Source organism: Phaseolus vulgaris, chromosome 7 (genome assembly GCF_000499845.2).
Source record: "Phaseolus vulgaris cultivar G19833 chromosome 7, P. vulgaris v2.0, whole genome shotgun sequence".
Taxonomy (NCBI): domain Eukaryota; kingdom Viridiplantae; phylum Streptophyta; class Magnoliopsida; order Fabales; family Fabaceae; genus Phaseolus; species Phaseolus vulgaris.
The window spans coordinates 27,549,881-27,571,757 of NC_023753.2; the positions used below are offsets into that span (position 1 = coordinate 27,549,881).

Sequence of the window (21,877 nt, forward strand, 5' to 3'; positions counted from 1 at the left end):
ACTTCTTCTATAATTTGTGCTCAGATATTAAATGTTCACCATCAAATATTATTTTCAACTATTTATTTATTATAAATAATTTTTTTAAATATTTTAATTTTTAAATAGTAAATAGTTATAATTGTAATATATTTAAATATTTTTAAATAGTACATTTCTAATTAACACTAAATTTATAATTATACTCAATTAAAAAATTAATGATAATTCAATTATAAAATTTAAATAAATTAATTATATATTCACCTTAATTATTGTTAATTTTTTACTCTATAATTTATTTTAACAAAATTTATTTTGTTTCTTAAAAAAATTCAAAATAACGGTTCAGAATTTGATTTCAAATACCGAAGGTTGGCAGCTTTTCCGTTGCAATATATAAACAATTATTTCATAGTAAAAAATTTGATTTAACACAAAAGTATAAAAGCTTAATTTTTAAATTTTTAACAAAATAATTTTTCTTATAATTTTAGTATTTTAGAAAATATAAATAAACTTTCTAATAACTAAATAAAATTAAATCAAAATTTATTATATAAATATTTTAACAAAATTCATTTTATATTTGTTAAAAATTCAAAATACCATGCTGATATTCAGATACTAGTAAACTGATTACTAACAGAATTTTCTGTAAATTTTGCAAACATAAAAAGTTATAGTTTTTAATCAACAACAAAATTACAAAACCTTAATTTACAATTTTTTTAATCTTTTTAAATATAAATAAATTTACTAATGCTTAAAATAATTTCAATTTTTTTTTTTGGAATTATGTTTTGTTTCAAAAAGATGTCAGACCAAAAATTAATTTCCAAAAAAGAAAAATAAATTGTAGTTGGCTTGAATTAAATTGTAGACAGGCTAAACAGGATAACTAACGCGAATGTAACTTTTTATCAAATTAATTATTTTGTTAATATGCTTTTTTTTTCTTTTACGCTATTAAATTTTTTTTGATCCGTGAGTCAAACTTTAGATTTTTTTTACTTGCACTAAAGAAATTATTATAATGTAAATTTTGTTTTTTATTTAATCCAAATTCTATATCTTCAGTTATTACTTATTTATAATAAAGAAAGTATTAAAACAAAATCATTATTAATATTTTTTCTGTTGCCATAATAAATAAATTTATAACATTAATTATATTATAATAATATAACATTTTGTGATGAATCAACATAAAATAATTTACATTCAAAATTCGTTTTTTACTTAAAAACTCACTCATTCAAATATTTTTTCAATAAATATTTAAAAAGTCTAAGATTTAGACTAGTCATCAAAATCAATTTTAAATAATATATATATATATATTTAATCTTGAATTAATTTATAGATTATTCCAAATTTGTTATAGTACCAAACAAATTGAGTTGAAAAAATGTAATAAGAATTGTGGTACAGCAGACAGTCGGCAGCATACCCAAAAAGGCAGTGGATAGGATGGTTCCACGTGTCGCGACACAGTTGGAGACAAAAAGGTTGCGTAGTTGATGGGTAACAAATAAAACGAGAAGTGTTTGGGTTGTGAAAGAAGGACCACCACAAATAAAAATAAATAAAAATGTCAAATTATTTGGAGCCGCAAGATCCTTGTGGGCCCACTCTGCGACTCCCACCATTTTCCACGCTCCCACTCTCCTTCACCAAACTACTACTACGAACTCCATCCGATGGGTCCCACAATCATATTTTTTCACTCCATAATACAATTTTATTATTAGATTGTGAAAAAACACTGCACATTAAGTAGTAGTTTTAGTTCAATGAAATTGAGAAAATTAAGAATAATAAATAACATTGTGATTTAAAAGTGAAAGAAAATGAGAAAGATGAAGGTATTGTGTCCCGATGGGACCGGACAAGGGACGATGAAATGAGTTTAGTGGAAGTTGTGTTGTGTTGGGACAATTGGTGGCTCTCAAATTCTGCACCGCACATAGATACCCACCCTGCCTTCTCTCTCTCTTTCTATCTCTATCTCTTGCTTTCTATCTCCAAGCACTTGGCTGTAGAGACTGAGTCTATGTTATTTGTGGCGGACCATGAACTCCAACACTTCCATTTCTCAGTCATTGACGGCGGCGGCCAGTGATGCGTCGGGGAAGAAGGTCAGAAAGCCTTACACCATAACCAAGTCAAGGGAGAGTTGGACTGAGGAAGAGCACGACAAATTTCTCGAAGCTCTTCAACTGTGAGTCCATTACCTTCTTCCCCTCATAACTTCACTTCCTCTTTTATTCCTTTCATTCAATATCACTGCGTTTGAGGTTGCTATCGTTAATTGAGTTCTTTATTTATTTATTTGAATTTTCCACATTTCCATAGCATTAGGCTAGAGTTCCTAATTAGTTTTGGTCTCTGCTAAAACCCATTTGATGCTGCATGAGTCCTGAAGTGGACTATTCCAACAGAATTCCTGTGATCTGCAAGGACTCTAACGCTCACATTTGGTTATCTTTGTGTTTCTGACGTGAGGTCGCTTGGGAAATGCCTCTGTAGACAAATCTTAATAGAATTGCTACTTCTAACAAATTCTTGGCCATGATTCCGTGCTTTTCATCAGTTTGGAGGTTCTTCTAGCGCTACAAGGTTATATATATATGTGTGCCCTTCTGTGACCTAGTTATTGGATGTTGGTTATTGAGCCTGTGCATTGGATGAATTTGCTAGACTGAATCTATATTCTTCAAAGAGTGATCCAGAACAAATGTTAAGACCTGTAGGTTGAATAAAACCTATAAGAGAAAGGAATGAATGGATAGAGGATGGGGAGACAGAAAAACTGCACAGTTAAGAGTAGTAGATGGGAAGTTTCAAAGTTGGAAACTTGAAGATTAATTTGATGCTTCGATTGTATGGTATAGAAGAATTAGGAGAGGGTAGAAATAAAATGTACTCATCTTCTTCAGTGTAAGCTGTAATTTTGGCTGAAACTGCATTCAGTGTGTTTCTGCTCTATTTCCAATCTTCTCAACTTTACAATTACTTTAAAACAAGTGAAGTGCTCTGCAATCCAGCCATTGATTTGTTGTGGATTATTCAGATTTGACAGGGATTGGAAAAAAATTGAAGATTTTGTAGGTTCAAAAACAGTTATTCAGGTTTGAAGACTGTTTTTCAGCTCTATGTTCATATTTTCTTTTTCATGTCTATATTCTACTGGGCATTATTTGTGACTAACTCATGAATTTTGTTAGATTCGAAGCCATGCTCAGAAATACTTCTTGAAAGTTCAAAAGAATGGGACTGTGGCACACGTGCCTCCTCCCCGTCCTAAGCGCAAAGCTGCTCATCCTTACCCACAAAAAGCATCAAAAAATGGTTTGCTTCCATTTGAGAGTGATATTCTCTGCTCCTAAAGGCACAACATTTAATGCATCCTCCTGACATGCTACTTTCCGGTTTTCTAGTTTTGGTGCCATTGCCAGCTTCCATTGGTTATGCTTCTTCAACAAATATGCTTGCACACGGGTTTGCCGCATGGGATGAAACCTCCTTGCTGATGAATATAGGAGCTAGTAAATCCTTGACCTGTCAGGATGAACCCAACAATCTTTGTGGAAATGAAGGCATGCATATTTCTTTGTTGTTGTTTGTTTGAAGTCGATAGTGTATGTTTGTTATATTAATTGGAACTGTCCATCACTTATTATGTTATATGACGTTACTGATTCAGCTGATATTGGATCAAAGGGGACAACACAGATTACCAACAGCACTCTTAGTGGTGTTAGAAATTCTACTAGATCGCTACCGACTTCTGAGATACCAAAGCAAGGGAAACAAGCTCCAGTTCTTCATGGTAATTTTCTGATATACTGATTTTTTTTGCATTCATTTTCAGACTGAATTTAGTAACGGTTGATCATTTCACATTTGACCATATTTCTCAGGTTTGCCAGATTTTGCTGAAGTTTACAGTTTCATTGGAAGTGTATTTGATCCAGATACAAATGACCATATCCAAAGGCTGAAGGAAATGGATCCTATAAATTTTGAAACTGTAAGTTGAATGCTTTATTGGAACTTTATCATCGTTTAATTAGATTATATGATACCCCTCCCCTGCGATAGAATTAATTGCAGTGGTGAAACTTTTCTGTAGAATCAGATAGATATCGATTCACTTAAAAAACAATTTGGCATTATGAAAGACCAAATAACTTACAGGATGCATGATAAACATTTGTTCACCCTCCCTAAGCAGAATTAGGAAATTTGATTAGGCCATTTGAGGTTATATATTTACCATGTGAGCATAAAATGATATAGCCTTTCTGTTTGACTGTACTACTGGAAGTGTCCTGATCCTACTGGCTCAGAATAAAGTCACTAAATCATATTTTTCAAGGGAAGAAGGAATTCTATGATAACATTTTTTACTGATTGAGTGTGTCAAAACATGATTTGAAAGGAAAAAAGACATGATCATATCAAAGTGGACAGAATTGAAATCAACTAAATCATTTTAAATGTCCTCTATTTTGCATCTGTTCATATGAGTTTAGCAGACTAAGAACTTTGTTGCTGGAATTTGTCAGTCTTGAATGTACTCTTGACATTCTGAGACATGTTGAAATTTTCCTTTAAGTTGAAACTTACTATTCATATGCCTTCACCTATTAGCATTGAGGGTGGGTTGGCTTGTGCTTTGGGGAAAAAACCTAAGGATAATGGCCTATGTTTAGGGGCATATTTTTCTTTATATAATTTGGCTAATTGATGCTTGGACAAGAACATCCCTCCAATGTTAGGTTCCAAACCTCCTACAAAGCAATCCAGTAATACTTCTTGAGTAATTCCTTGCACACGATTAGCAAGTGCTGTAAATTGCACATAATAATCTTGAGCAGAGCTAATTTGAGTGAGTAAGTTTTGTTGGAATCCCAAATCATCGACTAGAGATAAGTATATTTCACAGTATATAAGAGGGTGCAAATCTATCTTATTAGCTTATCTTATTAGCTGATTTTGTAAGATTAAATTAGACTTAAAGTCCACTTTTTTACTCGGCTGGAAAGCTCTGTGAAAATTTGATAAAGACTTGACTTTTGTGTTTAAAACTGGAAAAACTGTTTGACCAAATTGACATTTAACGAATTTTTTAATTTGCTACCAACATAATAATCATCATAACATGCAAGCTAGATATTTTTTATATATATTTCATCACTTCTAATAATGCATGGAATGGTATGTCTTTATGAATGAAAATATGAGATACTTATTTCAAGGTCAAAAGGCTAATGAATTTACCTCTCCCAAACATTCTTCCAAGTTCCACTTCTGTCTGCATAAATTCATGAACTCGAATTCCCTCATCTCATCTCTTTTCTGCATGCACCAGAAAAGCATAACTGACCTCCCCCAGCCCAGAAAAAAAGACTCTTTCAAACTTTTATTTTTAAGTTATTGGTTACTGACTTCCGTATATTTGCTGTTCTTTTGCAGGTTTTATTGTTAATGAGAAACCTCACTGTCAACTTGTCTAGCCCTGACTTTGAACCCATCGTAAGTTTCGAATCGATATCAATCCAAAGATGACTACATAGTTTTTCCACATAAGTGCAAAATAAAGTTAATATGTTTTAATATGTAAATGAGTTAATATGTTACTATGGTTCAATGAAGGTAAAATGCCAAATCCAAAGATAATACTTTGACTTTTTATATGTAGGTGCACGTCTCCTTGATGTTTTATCTGTGTGAGAAAATTAAACAAGAGCATGTTAATCCTGCTAGGAGTATAAATGTATAATTAAAACCATTTGTGTTTTAACTTAATAGCTTAATCATTTAGGATTCTTGGTTTCTGACATGAAATCTAGAGTTCAATCCTTGTCTTCCCCATTCTTCCGATACAATAGTTCCATTTCACAGAAGGTGGCATTCTTCAAGCTTTAAGCCGAAAATTGAGAGAGGCCATGTTAGAAATATAATATAAAACCATTCAAGTGTCTTTTCCTAATCTTGTTGATGACAAAACCATGCATCTGGGGGTGTCTTAGATATATAATATAAAACCATTCATGTATCTTCACCTAACCAATTGTTGGTTCATGAGAAATCCTTGTTTATGCTTTTGAATTTGAACCTTAATTTTTCTGGATTGTCACATTTTTTGTCATTATTACTACAAAATTGAGTTGCTTATTAGGAGATAGGCCAAAACAGGGAGAAATTCAAAGAGTAGCTTATTCTCACTTTTTCCTTTTCTTTTTGACTAAAAGTGATAGAAAGGGGAAGCACCCCAATATTACTGGGCAAGGCACCAATGGCATGCTGGCCTACCCAGAGGATTACTGCACAGACATAAACGGCAAATAATTTTATCTGTCACAACACAACTACTCAACTAGCCCTTAAATGCAAGGGAATCTTGGAGGCCTCAACATCTTCTCACTTTCTCATTACATGTAATAGGATTTCCATGTTATAGATATAGGCTCTTGTATTAATTTATGATTATCCCCTAATTACTTGAAAAATTAAAGTAGTTTTTAGATTAATAAGTTTGTGTAAATTTTATAGGTGTTTAGTCTGCTAAAACTATGCCAACAAAATCAGGTTTTTATAAAAAAAAAGTACAAACAAACTAAAAGTAATACTCAAATCCTCTCTCTATAAAAATTAGAGTAATATCTTGTGTGTGAGTGTCTTTATTATTTTTTTTAAAAATTGAAAATATCTATCATGTGCATTACATAGACTAAAATATGTGTTTAATAAAATTAATATTTTTAATTATAAATATTTTTATTTGAATATCTTGACTTTCGTACTCAATACTAGTTTTAAGATCTGTACCTAATCCCATATTAGCCCCTTCCACGGGGGTCTAAATACCTTTCTTCATCAAAAGACAAAAAGATGAAGATAATATGAAAATATTTCTTTTTAAAACAAAATTTGCACATGTGGGAAGTGATTGCTCCATGTCAACATAACCAGGGGTGTGGACAAATCTTACATAGCTCAGCACTTGAAGTTTAGGTTTGGCTTATGAGAAAATTGTTCAAGTTTGGTTCATTTATTTGAACGAGTCTTAAAAAAGCTTGAATTTGACTTGTTTAGCTAATTTAAAACTTAATTGTTTTTGTTTTTATGAATATTTTTCTGAAATTACTTTTATTTAATACTAAATGATAATCACATACTGAAATGTGTGCTTAACATGCAGGTACGTGGAATTCAAATATTCTAGATTATTACATTCCCATAAAAGAATTATAACTTTACTGTGAAAGAAAACTTCAAAAACAAAGTTTTAAGTATCTCCATATATAAATTAAAAAACTAGAAAAAAAAAACCTTCATCAATTTAAATAAATGAGTTATTTATGAGTAGCTAATATCGAGCATTATCTTGACCCATTTAAAACTCAATCTCAAATTTATATATTTAATTGAATAAACGAACTTGACCAAACATTTGTTCAGTTGAGCTGGAATTGTTGATGAACAGATCAACTCATTTACATCCCTAATAACAACAACTAAAGAGGTTAAATGAATAATATAACAAGACAACATCAAACTTCACCTCAGTGATGCTTAATCATTGTTACAAGGAATGAACTAGAATGAGAACTTTGTGAGTTTCTGAATATGAAATTTGACTGGTTTTTCATTACCCTTTTGTTCAGAAGAAGGCATTGTCATCAAATGATGTGAATGGAATGGAAGTAGGAGTTGCTGCAGGAATTGATGTGAAGAAGCACACAAATGATCTATCATGTCAAACTGCTTAACCTCTAGCAATTTGTTGATATGGTATGTGTCTTTCTTCTTCTCATATTTTCTGAACTTCTCTTTTCCTTTCCATGCATGTTTTTGTTGTAACATGATCTACAGTTAGGTAGGTCAAATTTGGATGGAAGACAGAAGTTTTGGTCGGCCAGAAGTAGGGCATGGGAATATCTTGCACTCGCTACAAAGCCTGTAAATGTAACCATAGTCCTTTGTAACACAGCCAAAAGTAGTACTAGTATGTGTTAGAAAGCTGAGCAGCACAACATATTTTTCTGTGAATTCAAACATCTATAACATTTGTTGTATTGCAGTGGTTTTGTTGCCTTCAAGTAGAGAATTAGGTTTATAAGATATTCTTACTGATACAAATGTGTCAGCAGAAATTAGAAAAAGGGTTACTGTCTAGTATTATTATCAAAGTGGCCTTTCGTTCCAAAAAAATTGTTTGTAAAGTCACACTTTGGCATACTTCATTTTCGTGTTTCAGTCTTTTGCATCCTGCTTTGTTACTTCAATGACTGTCTTCGTTTGATTAGTTTGATATTTTCAATGTAAAGTACGTCTCAATATCTAAAAAATATTATTACTTTGTCAAATCTGCATTTTGTTTCTTTTGAATTAGCAATTTCAATTTAAATGCATGTAATTAATTATATCAAGAAGTTCTTCCAATAGTTTAGCAAATTAAGGATCAAGTAGAAATGACTTAGGTTTAGGTCACAACAGTGTATGTCAAAGAAACTTGTAAACTAACTAAACTAACTTGTAAACTTTTTAATTTAATAACCTTCAAGTTTATAAGTTAGCTTATCAATCACATTCATATTATTACAATGGGCTGGTTGAGTTAAAACTTGAATGCCTTTCTTCTCACCCTGCTTTACTAAGTTCACCCCAACCTTTAAATATTTTTTAAACAATACACCTTCCAATATATATATTCATTGGTGAATGAAAGTATTCTTTGATAGATTATAATTTCAAAACATACAAGTTGAACCTTATCAACATATCTATGTTGTGTTGCTCCATTTCTTCAACATAAGCCATCCACAACAGTTGTTCTTCACTCTCCACTTGACTTTCTACAAAATTTGTCACTCCTTGGGTGGATTCCCACTAAATATGCCCAAGCTAATGGCACACATAACATTTCTCCGTTACTTTGTCAAAGCTTTGTTTGTTTTTTCGATGACATCTACCTCCAAAACTCCTATTTCCTTTTCCTTATCAAACATATTGGTTTCCATGAGTCACCTTCAGAGCATGTTCTTAATGGACAATGTTACTTGAGTTGTCCATGCACAGGCAGACTGCTTTACAGCTCGTCAATTGACAACAACATATTCATATCTTTAGATTCTTCAATTGAACTCGTCAATTAAAATTTGGTATGATTAAAATCTCTCAAATTTTCACCATTTGTTTTCATCTTGTGGTTGACGACAAGAACACAAGCAATTTATTCGTTCACATATAATTCTCCTTGATGTAAGCAATTTCATACTCCTTTCTCATATAATACTCCTTGATGTGAGCATTCTACTCGTGTTGTTCTCTAATATTTCTGCTTTATAAAGTCTCAAATATTCTTTGACGTGTCTTTGTTAATGATCGTCTCCAAAATAGAATTACGTAACTCTCCTTCGTTAAAAAACACCAATGTTGTTAAAATCACTAAGAAGGCTTCTCTGCGTCATGAATATAGAAGGAATTTAAGGTCATATTACCAATTAGATTACACAAACAATACAATAACTGCACATATGTCGTAAATTATTACATTATACGTGTAATCAACAATTTAGTAATACTGGTTAGAAAATTGTCGCCATCAACTAGATTTTTCAATTCATCGATGCATTGTTCTATCATTGTTCCTAGACTTCTTTACACAGATTAATTACGATGCGTCTTTTGTCTTTGTTCAAAAATCCAAGATCTACTTGATTTCACGTGCTTTTAGGCTATGATTTGTTTTTCTTCTCCCTGAGAAAATTTAGCTAAATGCAAAATGGGAAAATCCATATGAAAGCATGTTCTTTAACACGAAATACAAGATTGATAAATCAAAAATCATCCAAATTTGATATTAAGGTAGGTTCTTAAACTAGAATAAAAGATCAATAAATGCCCTAAATCGTAAGGGGAAGCCAAAATAGTAATAAGAACTATCAAAATGATGTACTTTAAGCCATGCTCGGCTTTTGTGATATACCAAATAAACCTCAGAAAATGCTTACTTGTGCTTTGATTAGGTTTAGATATGTACAATATAAATGACAAGAAAAAAATTTCAAACACAACAGACAGCATTTAAAGATAAATGCAAAATATTGATCAATTATATAGGAAAGGGCAGGCTCTAGTGAAATTGGTGAACATAACCAAAACATGCATAACCAACCACAAGCTGTCGAAAAGAGAAAACAAAGGTGAAAATATGGCATTCAATACTTTTGGAGCACTGCACTTTAATGATCTCTGAAAATAGATGATAAGAAAATCAACGCATCGGCATCGTCCCTTTCAGGGCCAAGGAGAAAGCAATTAAGGGGATGTGAACTAGCAAAAGGTTATAAAATTAATCAAAAGGTTAAAAAATATTAATTAAAATTCGTCCATCATGTCATGAGATGAAGTTGTATTAGGTGAACTGGCATCCCTCTATATGAACATCACCGGTAAAGTAGTGACGACTTTAATTCACGTCAAACAATAAATTTTATCAACCGTCTTTCCCATGAAACACAACATATAACCAAATTAAGAAAGACATACACAGATTAGTAGAAAAACAGAATATAATCGGCGATTGTAAATAAAAGACAACCAGAATGTGCACTAAAATCCAACAATCAAAATTTCGATCTTGTCTTCATAATTATGATAACCTTAACCCGCAAAACAAAAAAAAAACAAAGATATTTAGTTCGAATAAGCATACAAAACAAAAATCTAATGCCAAAATATAAGTTTACTGTGAAACACCCAACCACTTAGAAAAGTTATCGAATTCTGTATAATCAGAATCTGAGACCATGGTGTGATACCATGCCTTTCCTGCAGCTCTAATTGTAGAAGCCTCCTCCTGAAAAGAAGAACGTAACGTCAACTTCCAACAGGGATCAAAATATGAACAATAATAGAAAAGCTAGTCAAATATAGAAGAGAGAATTTGAAATAGGGATCAAAATATACGCTAGTGACACATACCAGAGTAAAATTGAAACAGGGTTCATAATGTAGAAATACAAAGAACATGGATCCAAGAACGGTATAACAATAACATATATTTCATGAAAAAACAATTGAAAATGAAATACAGAAAAAAGTTCTCTGAATCAAGTGCAGTATGATCTTCTAGGATAAGTACTTAATTAAGCTGTTCAAAAGAAATGGACCATTGAATATAATATATCAAAGTAGACCAAGACACCAACAAATTATCCTAAAGCACACGCAAAATGCGGATGGCAATAAGCATACAAATACTTTCTAGTACAACACCGAATAATGCTAATTTAAAAAACTCTAAAGCTTATACACAGGTAACTTCAAGAAATCCTTGGTCAGTAGTAACTAAGGCTTAGTAATTATAAAGAGAGATCATAGCATAATATCGTAGCAGCTCATTACTAACTAAAAATTATTCAAAAAAACACGACCACATTGGTATATTATTACAAAACGCATAACCCAAATAATCAACTTATATTAACAAATCAAACTGGTTCCAATAACATATAATATGCAACTAACATTGAGGAAAGCCAAATAGGAACAAAGTGCACACAGCATACACAATCGAATTCCATAAAAGATCAATAGTAAGAATTAGCATTTAAACAAACAACTTGCCACTAAAAAATTATTCAAATTAACCAATTAAACCTCAAATCATCAATCTTATTGAAAAATAAAAATCAGCAAACAACAACATAAATCGCAAGATATCACATGTAATAAAAATATATAATTGCGTACCTTAGATACAGTCTTCCTCTTCTTGTCGAGCTTCTCCTTCTTGGCCTTAACACGCTGGGCCTCGGCAAGCAAAGCCATCCTCTTAGCAGTCTTGGCATAGGGATTGAGCTTGAGCATGACATTGAGATTCTTAAGAGGGTTCTTCTTGAGAGTAGCCCGAGTCACGTCCTTCTTGGTGGGTCTTACGACGGACTGAACCTCATCAGAATTAATAATTCTGGAGATGTCTGAGTTGACCATCTTGGACCTGGGAAGCACGTAACCCTTCTTCTTCTCACTGGGCTTATCAAACGAGCCATAAATGGAGTCCAATTTCTCAAAAGCAGACTTAGTCCAAATCACAAACCGCCCAAGGTGACCACCGGGAGCGAGCTTAAGAAGGTTGAGTCTCTCAACATTGGCGACCTCAACACCAGGGACGTTACGGAAAGCTTTAACAGCTTTAGCTCCTTCTGTTCCGTACACGATGAGTGGACCCCTTCGAGAGATGTAGCGGCGGTTGCGCATTTTTCCCTTACCAGGGCGAATGCCGCGGCTGTCTTTTGCTTTCTCAGCGTCAGCGAAAGCACCGATCTGTTTCAGGACTTTGATTGCTTCCTTAGTTTTCTCGACGCCTTCAGCAGAGTCACTGACGACGAGGGGGAGTTCGGGGACGGTCTCGATGCGGTGGCCACGAGCAAGGACGAGGGATGGGACAGCGGAGGCGGCGATGGCAGAGACGACAGCGTATCGCTTCTGGTTGACGTTGATCTTGCGGTGCCAGCGGCGCCAGATCTTGGTCGGGGCAAACATGCGTCCACCACGGCACATGTTGCCGAAGGCTCCCTGTCCGGCGCGGTGAGTTCCTCCACCGGGCACACGAGGGATACGGGAGACGGCGCGACCTGTTCCCCAGGACTCGGCGGATGTCTGGTGTCCGGCGCGGCGGCTGACGGCGTAGGGCTGACGGCTGTTCTTGGAAATGTTGGAGTGGACGAAGTTGACGATGTCGGGGCGGATGGAAGTCTTCATGACATCGGGAATGGGGACGGTGGCGGCGGCGTCGGTTGCCATGTCACCCTCGAGGGACTGGACGGTGACGAGGGGGCGGGCAGCTGCGGCCATTGCGAAATGAGGGAGGGAGAGCTACCTAGGGTTTTTGGATTCGAGTGAGTGACGGATTTTATTTATGAGATCAATATATAGTGCCCTTAGAATTCTTAGGGTTTCCCATGGTTCGGGCCTAATATGTTTGGGCTTTAGTTTCTAAAGTCGTACCTCATCAAAATGAGTGTTTCTTCCTGCACCTCCATATTTTTTTGTCATCCCATATTAAATGTGAAAATATTTTTTATCCATATATAATTTAGAATATATTTTTGAATTTGAAAATGTTCTCCATATTTATGAAATATGGAAACAATTTAAAAAAATTTATTCCAAATTATATAATCCAAAATTTTAATCTTAAATCTGAAAATAACTTTCGGATTATGTAATTCAAAATATATTTAAAAAAATGATATTGTAGAATGCATAATTCGGACGTCTTTTCTGAATTTTAAAGGAACTTATTTTGGATTACATAATTTAGAAATTAATCTCATATCAAAAACGGTTTTTCAGATTATGTAATTCGAAAACTAATCACAAATCTAAAAAAGAATTTCAAATTACATAATTTAGAAGTTAATTATGAGTGTGAAAAAAGTTTTCTTAATTATATATCCGAAATATAAAATAAAATTTTATCTTTTTTATATAAAGACCTTTTTGAAATATAAAATTTATGAGAATGGCACAATAATATATGGTCTCCTTTCCCTTTTATTTCTCTTCACACATCCCATCTTTCTTTTTTAAAAATCCTACTATACCCTCTTTATTTTGTTTGGAAATCAAGAAGACGACAACAAGCCATATAACAAGGAACAACAATTGTATTCGATCTTACTTTGGGCCTGTAAGAACATGTTGTAAGTAATATAACTGAAATTAACAAATAAAATTATAATAACATTAGTTCAAAACACTTTCTCCAAATTCACTACCCAAAATAAAACATACATTGCAAGTCTTTATAAATAGATATTAATTTGTCACTTATTATAGTTCACAATTAAAATTAATTTAAGATTTATAATTTTAAAAATACTTTTTCTATGTTATTCATCCCAGTGATAAATTCCACGGTCCACTATAATTTGAAAAATAAAACTGAGTAACGAGTATACTTAGAGACAATTTTTCTATTTTATTAATTTCAATGACTATTTTGATAAATAATTAAATGGGTTCTACTCCAACTAAAGTGATCCGCCTTAAAATAAACATACATCGTAATAAGCTGAATTATATTTAAATATAACTAATTATAAAGAATTAATTATATTTAATTACTGGGCAACATAAACGTGAAATCTTTTAAAATTATATATTATGATTCTATTAACTTTTTTTAATACAATTTCAATAATTAAATTAATTGATAGTTTATAATTTGAAAGATATTTAGTCATGTTATTTACCTTTGTTTTTGAGAATTTTAATATACTTAAATCTTAAGATACCCTTGTTTTAGAAACAACTCTTGCATAAAAGCATTTCCCTATGTTTCTAATTCCATGAGAAGTTCTAAAGCCAAAGTGAAAAAGGGAAGGGCAATAGAAAAACCACCATGATTCTGTGATCTTTTCGAAAGTTAAAGGGCATGTTCATGCTCTCATCAATTTTTTTATTTTGATTTTAAAATTTATGTTGTGAATGAAAGAAAAAGGTGTGTTGGTGGTGCTTTTGAAAAAGGTGTTCCATTCACAATAGCAAAGTGAGTAAAGATGAGAGAAAGAGAAGTGGTATTCAAATTTTTGTTTCATCCTTCATACCAATCTTCTTCTACCAACCATATCCATCTACGTTTGCTATTCATTTTTTCCAATTATTATTTTTTAAATTACCATTGTTCCCAATCTTCTTAAATTTGCTAATATTCTCTTGTTCCCTAAATGGATTAAGTAAAGAGAATGCATTTAAATTATAATTCATTTTTTACGTCTATGCAACATGGTGCTTTTACTTTTATCTTAATTTTTATAGAGTGATTTGTTTTTATAAAAAAATTAAATGTCTTATAATGATTTGGATACAAAAGTTTAAAATAAATCTTTTTTTTAAGAACTAATTTTATCATTTCAAATTAAAAAAAAATAAAATTTTATCTAAAAAGTTAAAAATTCTATTTTTTTTTCTCTTACACTCACGTGTTCTCTCTTTATTTCCTATTTTTTTACTCATTCAGCATCCAATTCCAAATACACTCATAGGGTTTTTCATTTCAAAGTTCAAATTTCCTTCCTAAAATAAGTGTAACAATTTACATGAAACCAAACCCTACACTTATGCTTTCTTTTGATTAAGGTGATGATTTGAAAGTGTAGATTTTAGAGGAAAGTGGGAAAATATAGAGTTGTTTAAATTAAGGTTAATAGAATGAAAAATAAAAAATAAAAATTTATGAAAGTTGGTGAACAATGTGCTAGAAAAATATTTTTTTTTTATTTATAATTATTTTAATTATCTTATTATTATTATTTTATAAATTTATCATTAATATTCTTATTTTATTTTATATATTATTATTATTTTATTTTAATAATAATAATTATTTATATTATATAATTAACTATTTTTATTTTATTATGATATAAATATAAATATTAATGAAATAATAATATAACATATAATATATATTTAATATAATAAGTATAAACATATATATAATAAAACATATAATATATTTTAAAAAAACATAAATATAAATTAAAGTTAAAATAAATTTTAAATTAAAACAAAAACTATTATAAAACCTTAATAAATAAATAAATTTTAAAATAAAATTATATTATAATAAATCATTAAAATTTAATTAGTTTATTTAATTTATTAATTTAATATTTTTATTTTATTTATTTAACATAAAACATATATTAACGAAATATTAAATTTATTTTATTTTAATAATTATTTTAATATTTTTATTTTATTATAAATTTAATTATTATATATTTTAAAATAAAATATAATATTTGTTACATTTTATTTAATAATAATAAAGTAATGTCTAACTTGAATGTGATTCTGTCTTGATTTTTGGTACGTTTACTTGCTATGATTAATGTTTCGTTGATGTTTTGTAATCAATTGAATACTTTTCTTAATTATTGTTGGAAAATCATATTTTTCGTGAAGGGGATGGGTGTACTGATAAGTTGGCTAATTTATGATTTGTTCATAGAGAATCATTCACTACAAGAAAATCATGGAATAGAAACTAATTTTATAAACATAAAATAATTAGTTGATATAGTGACTAAATTATACACCATTTTATAAACTAACAAAAAAAATAGTTTATATTATTGTTAAATAGTTTATAAATTAGTATCTAATTAACTACCAAGATTTTAACTATCAATTATTTAAATTTTAAATTTGGTAGCAAAAACTTTGGTTTCTAATTAGATACCATTTTAGAAACCATTTAACAATAATATAAACTAATTTAAAAACTAAATTTTTTTTTAGTCTCTAAAATAGTATTTAATTTAGTCACTATAGCAATTAATTATTTTTTGTCTTTAAAATTGGTTTTTATTTCTTGATTTTCTTGTAGAGATTTCATTGGTATAATAGACTTCCATTCTAGTATGTTCTTAAAATTCTTTATGAATATGTATAGTTTACTTTTGTATCGTTTTTATTAACACATGAGTTTTGCTCTAGTTCCCATATTTTTGTATTTTTGTATTTTTTATTTTTTTTAATAATAATATATTTTTTTTCATGTGATGGCAGATGATTGTTTTTACTTGAGGTGTCAGCGTAGATGAGATGTTAAGTTGAATAGTGATGCCTAACATGAAAACTTTTATAAATTTTGTTTTTGAAAATAAACTTTCCTCAAATTGAGAAGGGAAAATTTGAGAATAAATTCTTTATTGTTTTGTGCAATTTTTCATTAGTTTTTCTAACTTTCAGCCATTTCATTGCTTTATATGTTTTCAGGACATTAATATCATTCATTGTCTATTTAAATAAAAGTCTCTATAGATGATATAAAACTAAAATAAAAATAAGTTTAAACTCAATAAAAAAAAAGTATGTAAACAACTTGTACAAATATTTCATCTACTATCAATAAAACACTTTTGAACAATCTTGAAAATATCAAATCGTAATTAATATATCAAGATTATCACACTTTTACATCTCCAAAACACCAAAGTACAATACATATCAAAATGTTATCTCTATATAAAATTTAAGATTGTGATAAAGTCACATTAAAAAAATGAAATATTTTAACTTAATATACTATAAAGGTTTAACTAATTTTCCTTATCTGACCATTTCAACTAGTCAGACCAAAATCCAACAAGTTATATTATTAAAAAAAAACTCAAATCTAGAGATTTATTTATCCAACAAATTTCATATACAAACACTTACTCATAGGTATACGATTATACAATAATTCCAAAAAAATTGACAAAGAGTAACTAGCTCAATAAAAATATGTATTTTAAATGAGTTTACCCAAACCCATTTTAATTTGTTATACTTTTTCTCATCTTAAACTTAACTTATTTTACTAGTTTTTTTGTTGATCCGTCGACCTCTTGTGATATACTTATATCCAAACAACTAATTAATTTTGAAATTAATAAACAGTAGTAAACAATTTTTTAAGTAGAAGAAAAATAACTTTAGTTAATTACTGTAAGTTTTTATAACAATAAACGTTGTCAAAATTGAATAAGATGAAAAAAATAATTATAAATATGTTTTTTATACATATAATTTTTTATTTTAGTCTTTATAAATACATTACTTCTTTTATTTAGTTTTTAATAATATTGTACGTTGACATGACAATTTTTATGACATTATTATTAAGTTGACGGTTTTGTTAATATATTATATAATGATATTATCAGTCTCATCATTATTTTATTAGTTTTCACATCATGTCTTAGAATGGAAACTTTTTTGACTAAGTTGACAATTATTTTAACATATTATGTGGTGATATTATCCTTATCATCATTATTTTATTAGTTTTCACGTCATGCCTTAGAATGATACCTATTTTTATGATGAAAACAAAGTTGAGTTGATAATTTTGTTAATGTATCATGTAATGATTAAGATTAAAAAATTAAGATGGACACAAATTAAATTAAAAATAATTAAAATATCTCATTTATAGGATAGAAATTTTATTAGGATTGTTTATCTTAATTTTTATATTGATGTGAAATAAATAAAATAAAATTATATGTTTTTTCTGGAATAATTATCAATATCCAACACATTTTGAAGTAAAGTTAGGAGATTGAAAGAAAGAAAATAGAAAAAGTGATATTTTCTCTTTTAATCAATTATCGTAATTAGTATATATATTGTAAAAAAATATGGACGAAGCTCCCAACCCATAACCTAAATCCAACCATGTATGTGAAGATACATTGGTATATAATAAATAAGAATAGAAAAGGTTTATATAATAAAGTATATAAATAGCCACGGTAAAAGATTAATGCTGATTAAATATAAATATGCGAGGTTATTTAAGCTTTTAGACATACAAATTGTTTAAATTATTAAAAGTAAATATAAGTCATAATGGTGGGATCCATTTTAAAATCCAAGAGTATTTTAAAAACACAAGTTAAGGAGACGTGGAAGTAATCTATATTTTTATTATACCATCATACACGTGAAGAATATTAATGAACTTTATCAGAAAAGTTAACTACTACTTTTAATGATTTTTTATTTATAATATTTGAATTTGAAACATTTATATTTCAGTTTTATTATATACACAAATTTCAAAAAAGAAATTGACTTATAATTAACAAAAAAAATTAATATATATATATGACAAAGTAACTTTAGATTATATATACAATCTTGTAGAATCCCAAATGTGAGTGTGATACATTAATTAAATGTTTTTCTCTTTGTAATATGCAGGTGCTAAAGATAGATTAGAGAGGATTTTTTTCGCTATATGTAATATTTCTTTGTATAACTTGTATCTAGAAGGAGAATATATAAAGTGAAAAAAGTACATAAAGATTAGACAATTATGATGCTAATTATATGTTAATAATTATATGATCATATAAAAAGTCAGGTATTTATGAGATTGATTTTAATATTCTATTTTTCTTTGAAATAATGATAACCTTTCATGATTTTTTTTTATAAATAATATCAATATTTGTTTTTCACTCTTTTGATGAAATTTCTCTCACTTTATACGTCTCATGTTTGAACAGAAATTATGATATGATTGAAACCAAGACATTGTCATGATTTTGATTAATTTTTGTTTGTATTCATATGGTAACATGACTTAGATTGTGATGGCGTACCAACATAATAACTTAATGTAATTAGAATGTAATATTTTAAGGGTTAAATATGTATTTTTATTATATTATAATTTTTTTTTTAATTTATAATTTAGAGAATTTTGTACGTAACAACCTGAATTGTATTATAATATTATATATTATATTATAACATTTAAGTTAACGAGTAACCATGAAATATTTTAACATTTTAAATTACATTAAAAATTTGTTTGTTATATATAAAAAAAAAAAATTGACCATGACTCATTCTAACAATTTTCTTATTACAAGAATATAAGAGGTCTAAAGTTCTAAAATTTAAACTTAAAACAAACAAGTTTAAGAGTATAAAAATAAAAAATATATTTAACTTTTTTTTTAAACCACAATCATCTTTTCTCGATGATAACTCTCAAGGTCTATTTATTTGACATAATTATAAACTTAAGATCATTCATATTTAAGATTATTGGTTAATCTGAAATAGATTTCTCTTGATGCTGATCATTTTGTAATCTGGTTTTTTGAAAGCTAAGCCAATAAAAAAAATGAAGGAAAGTTGGATACACATGCATGCATGCATGTTCTTTACCTTCTGAAGATGCAGTGATTATTGAAAATGAAGCAATGTTGCACAAAGACAGTACCTGCAATTGCCAACCTGGGAGTTTGAAGTTCAATTCTGGAACTTTATGAATTCACCTTTAGCATCTCTTTACAATTCAACCATATCATTTTTTAACAACACCAGATATGTGAACTCAGAAAAGCTGCATGATTCAGAAATTTCACAACCCAGTTGAAATAAAATACACATAATAAAGTATAAATAAAGTTAATTAATAAAAGCTGTTTCTTTATAATTTTTAATTAAAACCAACGGTTGTGTATGTGAGGTTTGAGATTTATATGATATTTCAAAAAAATGTTTTTAAAAAGTTTGACATTACATCTTTTATTTTTGATAAAATGTATACTAATTGTATGAAATGATTTTTAACTGTAGTTGAGTCTTGTTTTATGAGAATTATGTAAAATTTATCTGTTGATGAATATTAAAAGTGTACACTACTGTTTTGTCTTTACCTTAAATTTCATATTGGAGGATGGTGATCAATCATTGAAAAGTTTTTTGGACTATCTCATATTCCATTTTGTTAGACATTTTATTTCCCTTCTTCAAAACTCTGATTATTATTTAGTGAGTAACTCTCAGTTTTTTTTGGAAGTATTCGGAAAAGGAAAAAACCTTATATTTCATATGAAATTTATGAGATCTTGAAGCTTAAATTTTTTTATGAGATGCGTATGCACAACACTGCCAATAGTAGGACAAGAGAGAAAAAACAAAGAGCATAACAAATACAATCATCTCTTGTTAATAGGCGTGGGAAATAGACAAATAGAAAAATAAAAGAAGAAAGAAAAGAAGTGAGAAATTTTGTAAGAAGGGGAGAAGACAAGCAAAACAAAATCTCTTGTAAAACATATAAAAGAAAAAAAAGGAATAAAGCTAAAGAGTTAGCTTATTTTAGGAAAAGAAAACAAAAAAGTCAGAAATGTAAGGTTTTAGTTAAATATGTGTAAGTGTAAAAGTGAATTAAAGGATATGAGGTTTTGGTATTTTATTAGTTAAGTTATAAAATTTATAAATAAAAAGTTTAAGGTTTAATTTAGTTTGAAGTCCCTTATAAATTTAAATATTTTTAATTAAATCTTTATTGAGTGCTTTTTTATTTATTTATAAATTATATATTTTTTAATCAAATTTTGATTACGTGACGTGATTATTATCTTGTTTCATCATTTTGTTTATTTGCCTCCACTTGTTAAGAAACGTAAAGTTTTGTGTTAATATAAAATGATATTGTGATTAATGTAAGATGACTGGTGACTTTTATTCTTTTCAATTTTGTTAAAGTTGCTCGTAAATCTAATATCATTTTCTCTCATTTAATTTATTTGTTTTGTTTTGTTTTGGTGGTTTATGTTAAAGGATGTTGGGAGATATTTTGAATAAAATGTAACCATCTCATTTCACACTCCCTTACCTTTCTATCTTCCTTTTTTTTTTCTTTCTCCAACTTCTTTATAAGTTTTATTTTTCATATCCCATCTCTTTCAAAAATTGACCGCATCTTACAATTGTTGAGGAACCATGAAACATCTCTGTTATATTATATGTTCAAACAGAATTCCTAGAATTTGACTAGTTTTATTATTTGGATATGAAAATTGGCTTTGAAGATAGATATTACAGGTAAGAGAAGTTGTTTATATTTTTTTTATAGAACCTTAGGATGGATTTTGATGTGAAGGTGACTTCGTCATTAGATTTTGGTTTTTATGTCGGGATTGTAGTTGGTTGAAAATTGTTTAAATATTTTGAACTTGAATATTGTTGAGTTTGAAATAATAAATGATTGCTTTAAAATGTTTGGAATTGGATATTCTTATTGAGAAGTTGATCTAATGATTAAATTAGACATGTTAAGGTATACAATTTTCTATATGATTTAGATAAGTAAAGTTAATTTATACAACTTTCCTTATGTTATTTTACAAGTTTGATGTGAATATATATACATATACATACTTTAAGTTTGAAGGACAAAGGTTGAATTGGAATTACTGAATGATGATGTTTGAACAAATCATGGTTTGGATTGATATTTTGAATTGTTTAGAAATTGTATTGAGAAAGATATTTGAAAATTGGTTTGATT

General features: G+C 29.1%; 2 protein-coding genes across 4 annotated transcripts; one reads left to right on the top strand and one right to left on the bottom strand.

Annotated features, from left to right (window-relative positions):
* The first annotated feature begins 1,783 nt into the window (after positions 1 to 1,783).
* On the top strand, positions 1,784 to 8,279 carry LOC137829580 (protein REVEILLE 8-like). Of its 3 annotated transcripts, none has more exons than XM_068636410.1 (9): positions 1,784 to 2,203; positions 3,056 to 3,113; positions 3,210 to 3,333; positions 3,423 to 3,581; positions 3,689 to 3,814; positions 3,906 to 4,015; positions 5,464 to 5,523; positions 7,659 to 7,785; positions 7,867 to 8,279. In XM_068636410.1, the coding sequence occupies exons 1-8, from the start codon at positions 2,055 to 2,057 to the stop codon at positions 7,761 to 7,763; spliced, it is 891 nt and encodes a 296-aa protein (XP_068492511.1). In that variant the 5' UTR covers positions 1,784 to 2,054; the 3' UTR covers positions 7,764 to 7,785; positions 7,867 to 8,279. The 3 variants fall into 3 exon arrangements, with proteins under 3 accessions (XP_068492511.1, XP_068492512.1, XP_068492513.1); XM_068636411.1 differs by having other exon boundaries at positions 7,871 to 8,279; XM_068636412.1 differs by lacking the exons at positions 7,659 to 7,785; positions 7,867 to 8,279 and adding an exon at positions 6,243 to 6,524.
* Positions 8,280 to 10,604: 2,325 nt separating this feature from the next.
* On the bottom strand, positions 10,605 to 12,947 carry LOC137829579 (large ribosomal subunit protein uL4). Its single transcript, XM_068636408.1, has 2 exons — positions 11,752 to 12,947; positions 10,605 to 10,855 (listed from the first exon to the last, which is right to left on the bottom strand). The coding sequence occupies exons 1-2, from the start codon at positions 12,853 to 12,855 to the stop codon at positions 10,742 to 10,744; spliced, it is 1,218 nt and encodes a 405-aa protein (XP_068492509.1). The 5' UTR covers positions 12,856 to 12,947; the 3' UTR covers positions 10,605 to 10,741.
* Positions 12,948 to 21,877: the final 8,930 nt, after the last annotated feature.

What these genes read in the sequence shown, in the direction of transcription:
- LOC137829580 (XM_068636410.1), top strand. Translation starts at nt 2,055, where the DNA reads ATGAACTCCAACACTTCCATTTCTCAGTCATTGACGGCGGCGGCCAGT. An exon ending in TTTCTCGAAGCTCTTCAACT is followed by an intron (nt 2,204 to 3,055) that starts GTGAGTCCATTA and finishes TGGATTATTCAG; the next exon opens with ATTTGACAGGGATTGGAAAA. An exon ending in GTTCAAAAACAGTTATTCAG is followed by an intron (nt 3,114 to 3,209) that starts GTTTGAAGACTG and finishes GAATTTTGTTAG; the next exon opens with ATTCGAAGCCATGCTCAGAA.
- LOC137829579 (XM_068636408.1), bottom strand. Translation starts at nt 12,855, where the DNA reads ATGGCCGCAGCTGCCCGCCCCCTCGTCACCGTCCAGTCCCTCGAGGGT. An exon ending in AGAGGAAGACTGTATCTAAG is followed by an intron (nt 10,856 to 11,751) that starts GTACGCAATTAT and finishes TCTTCTTTTCAG; the next exon opens with GAGGAGGCTTCTACAATTAG.